Genomic DNA, 9,726 nt, shown 5'->3' with positions numbered 1-9,726 from the left:
ACAGCAGTAGGACATGTCGTTAGCAGCACATCTCTTACCCTATTGGATGGAACCAAGACTCCTGTTAGCCAGTTGCTGATTGGTTTGCATACCCGTGACATGCTGTTTCCCCCACGGCCGTTCAGAGGCAGTCTCAACAAGATTCATGGGACTGTGTGAATTTGCCCACTGGAGATGGGGCATTCCAGATATAGTAAAACTTCAGTGTTCCGTAATATAAGTCTATGGTTGCGTACTGTAAGTCTATGGTTGCGTACTGTAAGTCTATGGTTGCGTACTGTAAGTCTATGGTTGCGTACTGTAAGTCTATGGTTGCGTACTGTAAGTCTATGGTTGCGTAATGTAAAGACTTTAATCAAAGGTAGAATTCCTTAATGACAGAAAGGTGGTGCTCTGCACAGCTGCCCTTGAACCACTGGGATTCAGTCATTGTGCCTCTGTGTGTCAATGATATCATGGAACTCTTGACTCTGCTACTGGGCCCAGGGTGGACCCAAATACAGTCATAACTCCTGTCCCAAACAGTATATATATTTTTCCTGACAATGTTACCTACATGCAATATTTAGGGCCTTCAGCTTTTCCTGGTTTTGTGAAGAGGAAAAACTGTCCCTAGATATACTATATCCTTTCCCATTGAAAGGACATGGAATCAGGAGACATTTGAAAATGAAGTCATATTAGGACTTTTTAAAATGGTATTTAATTGTACACTTCTCTGATGTTGAAGAATTCATTTTAGGAATGGTAATTATACCATGGAAAGCACTGAAGTGCCGCGCAGGCAGATTCATATTTCTAAGATTAGAAATGTATTTAATTTATTGCTGTGGTGACGGCCGACGGACACTTTCCATAAGTCACAGATTGTGTTTCAGTGATGTTTAATGACAACCTTCTCTTCCCGGTGTCGTGGATTCATGCTGTTCCTCTGATCTCAACCAACAACATCCAATGTTTCATTTTGAGTTTGTTTCTCACCTGATTCCACTCTCACATGTCCTGTCAGGTTTGGGAGTGAGCGAGTGGTGCGGTGTGTGTTAATGACTCTATGGCCTCGTGTTGTTTCTCAAGCCCTTAGCTGAAACCACAGGAGATAACAGGTCCCTGCATACCGACATCCCCCATGTAGTGCACAAGTGCCCCCTCATAACCAAAACACACCACACTGACAGAGACTCTTCTGTCGACATAAAGACAAACTGATGGGAGACAGGGTTCACTGTACGTCTGGGCTGCTGATCAAGGTTTTGTAAGCCTCTGACTGTGACCTAGTGCTGCTGATCAAGGTTTTGTAAGCCTCTGACTGTGACCTAGTGCTGCTGATCAAGGTTTTGTAAGCCTCTGACTGTGACCTAGTGCTGCTGATCAAGGTTTTGTAAGCCTCTGACTGTGACCTAGTGCTGCTGATCAAGGTTTTGTAAGCCTCTGACTGTGACCTAGTGCTGCTGATCAAGGTTTTGTAAGCCTCTCATTGTGACCTAGTGCTGCTGATCAAGGTTTTGTAAGCCTCTGACTGTGACCTAGTGCTGCTGATCAAGGTTTTGTAAGCCTCTGATTGTGACCTAGTGCTGCTGATCAAGGTTTTGTAAGCCTCTGACTGTGACCTAGTGCTGCTGATCAAGGTTTTGTAAGCCTCTGACTGTGACCTAGTGCTGCTGATCAAGGTTTTGTAAGCCTCTGACTGTGACCTAGTGCTGCTGATCAAGGTTTTGTAAGCCTCTGACTGTGACCTAGTGCTGCTGATCAAGGTTTTGTAAGCCTCTGACTGTGACCTAGTGCTGCTGATCAAGGTTTTGTAAGCCTCTGACTGTGACCTAGTGCTGCTGATCAAGGTTTTGTAAGCCTCTGACTGTGACCTAGTGCTGCTGATCAAGGTTTTGTAAGCCTCTGACTGTGACCTAGTGCTGCTGATCAAGGTTTTGTAAGCCTCTGACTGTGACCTAGTGCTGCTGATCAAGGTTTTGTAAGCCTCTGATTGTGACCTAGTGCTGCTGATCAAGGTTTTGTAAGCCTCTGACTGTGACCTAGTGCTGCTGATCAAGGTTTTGTAAGCCTCTGACTGTGACCTAGTGCTGCTGATCAAGGTTTTGTAAGCCTCTGACTGTTGACCTAAATTAGTTGTGCAAATGTATTATTCCAACCAAATAAATTATTAATATCTATTCACTGGGGGTGATCAGTTATTGGTGTGTTTTATGTGTCTGTCTGTGAGAGCTTGGATGTGGATTTGGGTGAATGATATAAAGAGATCTTAGTGCAATAAAATGACCCCCTTTATTGTGTGGCTCAGTGTGGCTCAGTTGTTAGAGCATGGTGTTTGCAACGCCAGGGTTGTGGGTTCGATTCCCACGGGGGACCAGTATGAAAAAAAATGATCGCTCTGGATATGAGCGTCTGCTAAATGACTTAAATGTAATAAAAAATGTAAATATTGTATCGTTATTTAAAAATGTATTATGTGGCTGAGAAAGAGGAGTGGTAAATTATTGATTGATCTGCTGAATGACGAATTGAAGGGCGACGTTCACCTGTGTCCAGTGCGCGGGTGCGTCCATGTCATTTTGAAAAAGTTGGCAGTGCAAAGGTTACGCGGAATTCGGAGTGCGTCGAGTGGAGTGCGCCTTTTAATTGTGATCTGAAGGGCAAAGGACATGAGCAACCAATCATAACAGACCAAGAGACGCTGTCAAGGACCCTTCCCTTTGTGGACTGCTCTGGCACCATTAACTTCAATATGTTATTATCAAAGAGGACAAAAGGATAAGTCGCGGCGGCACATGCGTCTTCAACGAAACGTCATCTAGGCTATTTCTCAGAGACACCGCTGTGGATAGGCTACGCAGTGTCATGAAATGTGCGTTCGGCACCGTAGCCGATGTGATTTAAGACATTAGTGTTGGATCGCAAATAAGGGCTTTTTGTCCTTTTTAAACGTTTTTAGAGTCAAGGATACAATATCGCAAAATATCTTATCGGGACTATAAATGGACCTGTAGTCACGCTACTACTGACGCTCAACCACGGACCGTTTCATGGGTTTCTGGCCAACAATGGGCGAATGTAACCGGTTTACATACCCGAACCTCTGGCTTTGGAATATTGGGGGCCATCATTCAAAGTTCACACAACTCTCAGTAAAATAGATGCAACCAAACTGTATTGAATTGAACGTGAACGACTGAGATTTATTAAATTAGGCTATTTGTCAATATGCAGGCATCATATGTGTGCGCTTGATTGCCAAGAATGATTAGGCCGATTGATGGCATTGGATTATAAATTGTTATATTGTAGCCAAATACATTGTGCAATTGTTGATGAATTAAGTTAGTTTCAAGCCACTCATTTGAGTGTTCGCCTACTCATTTGCTATAGACGGATTCATAATTACTTATTTGTATAAATTAATATATTTCACGTTCTTAACGGGAAGGGAATGCCACCCCGGCTGTCAATCCATAACATGGAACCTAAGGACTACAGATTGAATATTGATTGAGTGGAGAGAAAAGACAAAAGAAAATCAACAATTCATTGACGGAAAATTTGGTTTTTTGGAGTTCTGCACAATGGGGATTATGCTTCAAGTTATTCTAGGAATGTTTCAGTTCCTCTTGCTCTCCAGAATACCCATGTCCCATGCTAAGGTATGTCAGATAACTAACTACACTCTGCTAGACAATTGTTTGCATGGAAATCACAGGAGTTTAGATGTTTTTATTCCTTTGTCTGCATTATGCAACAAAACATCTGGTTTATTTGAAGGGAAAATAAAGATGGGAATACAGTGACTTTAGGAGCAGTATAGCGTCTTTGTTTTTAATATTTTCAACTGATCTTTGTGTGTTTGGAGCTTACCCCCACGGTCATTGACGCTCTGAGCTTATGAAGGTTTACAGAATTCTGTGGTGCACCTCACTCTCCTAGAGCATGTACCATGTATGGATAGGCACAATGTGGCACAACTCTGTCAGAATGACTGACATGTTCTTTGTAACACAAGGTAGATGTACTGTACATGAGTGACATATAGGGATGGATAATAATTAGCCAACATAATAGACTCAGGCACACAACTCTCTACATGGCAGATTGGTTTTATATCAAGAACATGTAGTGACCTGAAGCTGTCCTGATTGAGCTGCGTGGCCGTGGGATATATCAGATTGGAGGTCCTGGGAATCATGTTGCATTGGGGCCCACATCTCTCTCTCTCTGACACACACAGTGGTCCCAACGGCTTTTTCTACTCGTCCCCCTGGGGGATAGCTGGGTTAATTGTGGCAGTTGGAGGGTCTAAGACTGATGCTGCAGCTGGCACTGTGTGGGCTGCTGCAAGAGCTTGGCTGGCACTGTTTACATTACTTGTGTGTGTGTCAGAGAGGGAGACACAGAGAGAGTGAGACTGTGCCAATGCCAGTGTCAGCCAGGAACAGATGCAACCAGACTGGAGGGGAATAGTCTTCTCTGGGAGCAGTACAACGAACACACACTTGGGGTGACAGTATCAACTCCTCCACAGGGGCCAGTCTGTGGAGCTATTGCCCACCCTACTCCTCCTAGGGGCCAGTCTGTGGAGCTATTGCCCACCCTACTCCTCCTAGGGGCTGGTCTGTGGAGCTATTGCCCACCCTACTCCTCCTAGGGGCTGGTCTGTGGAGCTATTGCCCACCCTACTCCTCCTAGGGGCTGGTCTGTGGAGCTATTGCCCACCCTACTCCTCCTAGGGGCCGGTCTGTGGAGCTATTGCCCACCCTACTCCTCCTAGGGGCCAGTCTGGAGCTATTGCCCACCCTACTCCTCCTAGGGGCCAGTCTGGAGCTATTGCCCACCCTACTCCTCCTAGGGGCCAGTCTGTGGAGCTATTGCCCACCCTACTCCTCCTAGGGGCCAGTCTGTGGAGCTATTGCCCACCCTACTCCTCCTAGGGGCCAGTCTGGAGCTATTGCCCACCCTACTCCTCCTAGGGACCAGTCTGTGGAGCTATTGCCCACCCTACTCCTCCTAGGGGCCAGTCTGGAGCTATTGCCCACCCTACTCCTCCTAGGGACCAGTCTGTGGAGCTATTGCCCACCCTACTCCTCCTAGGGATGAGTCTGTGGAGCTATTGCCCACCCTACTCCTCCTAGGGACCAGTCTGTGGAGCTATTGCCCACCCTACTCCTCCTAGGGACCAGTCTGTGGAGCTATTGCCCACCCTACTCCTCCTAGGGACCAGTCTGTGGAGCTATTGCCCACCCTACTCCTCCTAGGGACCAGTCTGTGGAGCTATTGCCCACCCTACTCCTCCTAGGGACGAGTCTGTGGAGCTATTGCCCACCCTACTCCTCCTAGGGACGAGTCTGTGGAGCTATTGCCCACCCTACTCCTCCTAGGGACCAGTCTGTGGAGCTATTGCCCACCCTACTCCTCCTAGGGACCAGTCTGTGGAGCTATTGCCCACCCTACTCCTCCTAGGGACCAGTCTGTGGAGCTATTGCCCACCCTACTCCTCCTAGGGGCCAGTCTGTGGAGCTATTGCCCACCCTACTCCTCCTAGGGACGAGTCTGTGGAGCTATTGCCCACCCTACTCCTCCTAGGGACGAGTCTGTGGAGCTATTGCCCACCCTACTCCTGGGGATGTTTTGTGCTGATTGATTTGTAATATGAATGAAACACCCTTGTGATCTGACATGTTTCTTGTTGCTCAGACACTTGCTCAGACACTACAGTATATGTGTTCACAAAATGGCCACACACACATCGGTGAACTCCAAATGAAATGGGGCCAAACCAGAAACTGTAGAGAGAGCACGGGGGCAGGGTGGGGCGGTTGGGCGAAGTCTACGTTCTCTCAGCAGTGGCCCTGGTCCACTCAGATCTAATAATGAAGGTGGGTGGGTGGGGGTGCGTGTGTGAAGTGTTTGCGTGTGTGAAGTGTTTGCGTGTGTGAAGTGTTTGCGTGTGCGTGTGTGTGTGTGTGTGTGTGTGTGTGTGTGTGTGTGTGTGTGTGTGTGTGTGTGTGTGTGTGTGTGTGTGTGTGTGTGTGTGTGTGTGTGTGTGTGTGTGTGTGTGTGTGTGTGTGTGTGTAAACTACATAGTATGTTTTTTGTGTGTTACTGACCTGGCTAAGGTATTTGGTATCAGTGTAGAGCATGAGAGCGTACGAGGGGCTGTGGGGTACGTGGGGCTGTGGGGTACGTGGGGCTGTGGGGTACGAGGGGCTGTGGGGTACGAGGGGCTGTGGGGTACGTGGGGCTGTGGGGTACGAGGGGCTGTGGGGTACGAGGGGCTGTGGGGTACGAGGGGCTGTGGGGTACGTGGGGCTGTGGGGTACGTGGGGCTGTGGGGTACTAGGGGTCCTCTCTGTATATAAGGTTAAAAACATGCAGGGATTTACCACCTGACACACCTCTTCTTCTGCCTCTGCTCTTCCAGCTAGCCCACTGGAGACCTGCGGACACCACCCCCAAATCTAGAGAAGGTACCCCCCCCCCTTGTGATAATCACACCAGCATATATGAACAGGCTGATGATGAGTAACTGTGTGTGTATGAATAACAGAGTTGAGATTCATAAAGTGAGAATGAATACATTATGACTAGATTTGTGATGTGTTAGTGACCTTGTCAAACCTATTCATCTGAAATTTCTCGCTCTCCCTCCCTCCAGTGCGTCGGTGGTTGGAGGTGTACTCTCGGACTGGTTGTGAGCCCAGGGATACCCTGGTGGAGGTGTGGCGGGAGTTGCCGGGAGAGACGCATCACCTCTTCGTGCCTTCCTGTGTGTCGGTCCACCGCTGTGGTGGGTGCTGCTCCGACGAGGCACTGGAGTGTGTGCCCTCACTCACACACTCTATCACCATGGAGGTACACACTCTCACACTCTATCACCATGGAGGTACACACTCTATCACCATGGAGGTACACACTCTCACACTCTATCACCATGGAGGTACACACTCTATCACCATGGAGGTACACACTCTATCACCATGGAGGTACACACTCTATCACCATGGAGGTACACTCTCTATCACCATGGAGGTACACTCTCTATCACCATGGAGGTACACACTCTATCACCATGGAGGTACACACTCTATCACCATGGAGGTACACACTCTATCACCATGGAGGTACACTCTCTATCACCATGGAGGTACACTCTCTATCACCATGGAGGTACACTCTCTATCACCATGGAGGTACACACTCTATCACCATGGAGGTACACACTCTATCACCATGGAGGTACACACTCTATCACCATGGAGGTACACACTCTATCACCATGGAGGTACACACTCTATCACCATGGAGGTACACACTCTCACACACAGAATGATTTGTAACCGTAGTTTGTGTCTTTGTCCTCTGCAGCTAATGAAGACCTCCTTTATGAAGCATGAGCTCATTCAGCTGGACTTCGTTGAGCACAGCCAGTGTGAGTGCAGGTGAGCGCACACACACACACAGCCTATGCATGACTGCATTCTCTGTGTGTGTCCTCAAATAACCTGCTCTCTTTCCCTGTAGACTAAAAGAGAATCTTCAATCAGCCCCTACCAGGTACAGTACTGTATATATGTGGCTGTTTGTGTACATTTGTGTTTGTCTGTGTGTGTGTCTCTTAGTGTGTGTTTGGGTATCTGTTTCTGTGTACCTCTCTGTACCTCTAGCTTAGTGAGTTAGCGTCTTTGTGATGCTCGAGCGCTAGCCTAATATCCCATGGGACCGTTCACATGCCACTGTCTCCATAGAGATATCTTACCCTTTGTGCTGAGTGAGTGCTCTGAGAGCAATTACCAAAGCAGATCGAAGTTTCTATTTCTATACAACATTATTATTATTACACCATGTTATTTTATAGTATTTCTGAGAAGACGCTAAGGCAAGGCTTTTGACCATACAGAAAAGGCTACTTTTGCTCTGTCACATGTTTGGAAGCCCCAGCCCACCCTTGACCTAGTGGCAGAGTGATTAGCTAGCCTTAGACCAACAGAGCTGGACAGAGGTCAAGGCCCACAAAGAGGGAAAGTTAGGGAAAGAGTGAAAACAGAGGGATAGAGAGAAGGAGAGAGAGTAAAAATATGTTTTTATTTATTTATTACTTTACCTTTATTTAACTAGGCAAGTCAGTTAAGAACAAATTCTTATTTTACAATGACTGCCTAGGAACAGTGGGTTAACTGCCTTGTTCAGGGGCAGAACGACAGATCTTTACCGTGTCAGCTCGAGGATTCGATCTAGCAACCTTTCAGTTACTGGCCCAAGAGTGAAAGCTTGAAAGGGGGACGGAGGCAGACATTTTATTTTCTAATAAGGCTGTTGGACTTTAAGGGAATCCCACAAAAAATGGAATTAGAGGCATTTAACTCAGTCTGTAATGTATCTATTTAGATTTTGATCTGCTATTGTGATGTATTGTTGTTTGACGCAGATGTATGTCTCTGACTAACAGGCCTGCAAAGCCTCTGAGGAAAGACAGGAAAAGGGAGAGAGGGAAATCCAAACGAAAGAAAAGTGGAACTATGTAAGTTCAACTAAACATGCTAAATTAACTCCTGAGTTGTTGCTTCTTTATTTACATAAAGCTTTATGCACGAGTCTAAGCAACTGTCTGTTACTCTGTGGGTACGCACAAATAATTCCAAGAAACTCACTCCACACAGCAGAAAAAGTGAATTCAGCCCTTCTTCTTCAATTCTCCACCCATCATGCTGCTGTCAGCTATGTCCTCTTATAGGGGTCAGAGTTCACTCAGTGTCTCTCAGGCCCATCCATCACTCAGATCAGATCCCATTGAGTTACTGGCAGGTGTGTAATCTGCCTAATTTGATGCCAATTTGGTGACTAATTATCTCTGTGGTAACCCAGCCCTCTCTCTCTGTGGCAACCCAGCCACCACCTCCTCCCTCTCTCTGTGGCAACCCAGCCACCACCTCCTCCGTGCCAGCCCAGCCACCACCTTCTCCCTCTCTCTCTGTGGCAACCCAGCCACCACCTCCTCCCTCTCTCTCTGTGGCAACCCAGCCACCACCTCCTCCCTCTCTCTCTGTGGCAGCCCAGCCACCACCTCCTCCCTCTCTCTCTGTGGCAGCCCAGCCACCACCTCCTCCCTCTCTCTCTGTGGCAGCCCAGCCACCACCTCCTCCCTCTCTCTCTGTGGCAGCCCAGCCACCACCTCCTCCCTCTCTCATTGTGGCAAACCAGCCATGACCACTCAGCCAGGCCCACACAAAGATGGTCTCTCTGTATCTGCTTCATTAATTAAATCACTTAATTGAAGAAGTCCATTAGCCACCCAGACAGGCCAGGGTGAGTTAACTCAGTCGTGGATGGGCTCACTTAGACACAGACTGAGGTTAACTCCCTAATGGGAATCCCAGCCAATGGCACATTAAAGGGCCTCTCAGACAAGAGGAAGTCTACTGCAATGGGCACAGGGACAGCTTTATTCCTCTTGAATCCTATGTGGAACATCAGGTTTGAAAGCCACTGGTGTCTGTTTTAAAGTTGCAGTATTTGTTCTATTCTCCTTACCGCCCCAGACCCTCCTCTCCCCCGACTACGCCCTCTCCTCCCCCGACCACCCCGTCTCCCTTGCCAGGCCCTCGATGTACCCCCTGTCCTGGGAGGAAGTGGACACTCGATTTGCATTTGTGTCGGTGTCGCTGCAACGTGACCGCTGAGAACTGCAGCCAGAAAGGGAGGAGACTCAACCAGCACCTCTGCAGGTCA

At 47.8% G+C, this 9,726-nt stretch overlaps 1 protein-coding gene across 3 annotated transcripts in view; it reads left to right on the top strand.

The window, feature by feature from the left end:
* LOC106612094 (vascular endothelial growth factor A) overlaps positions 1–9,726 on the top strand; it is a 29,173-nt gene that overhangs the window by 15,665 nt on the left and 3,782 nt on the right. For 2 of the 3 annotated variants that reach the window (XM_014212940.2, XM_014212942.2), the window contains exons 5-10: positions 6,422–6,467; positions 6,656–6,852; positions 7,366–7,439; positions 7,522–7,554; positions 8,447–8,518; positions 9,537–9,722. In XM_014212940.2, the coding sequence (XP_014068415.1) occupies positions 6,422–6,467; positions 6,656–6,852; positions 7,366–7,439; positions 7,522–7,554; positions 8,447–8,518; positions 9,537–9,722 (608 nt within the window). Of the gene's footprint in view, positions 1–2,495; positions 3,651–6,421; positions 6,468–6,655; positions 6,853–7,365; positions 7,440–7,521; positions 7,555–8,446; positions 8,519–9,536; positions 9,723–9,726 lie in introns of those variants that run through there. The other variant, XM_014212944.2, reaches the window with a different exon arrangement.

The sequence above is a fragment of the Salmo salar genome, chromosome ssa09, assembly GCF_905237065.1.
Source record: "Salmo salar chromosome ssa09, Ssal_v3.1, whole genome shotgun sequence".
NCBI classification, from domain to species: Eukaryota; Metazoa; Chordata; class Actinopteri; order Salmoniformes; family Salmonidae; genus Salmo; species Salmo salar.
The sequence above is the reverse complement of the archived record's forward strand: the minus strand, read 5'-3'. Positions and strand labels throughout refer to the sequence as shown.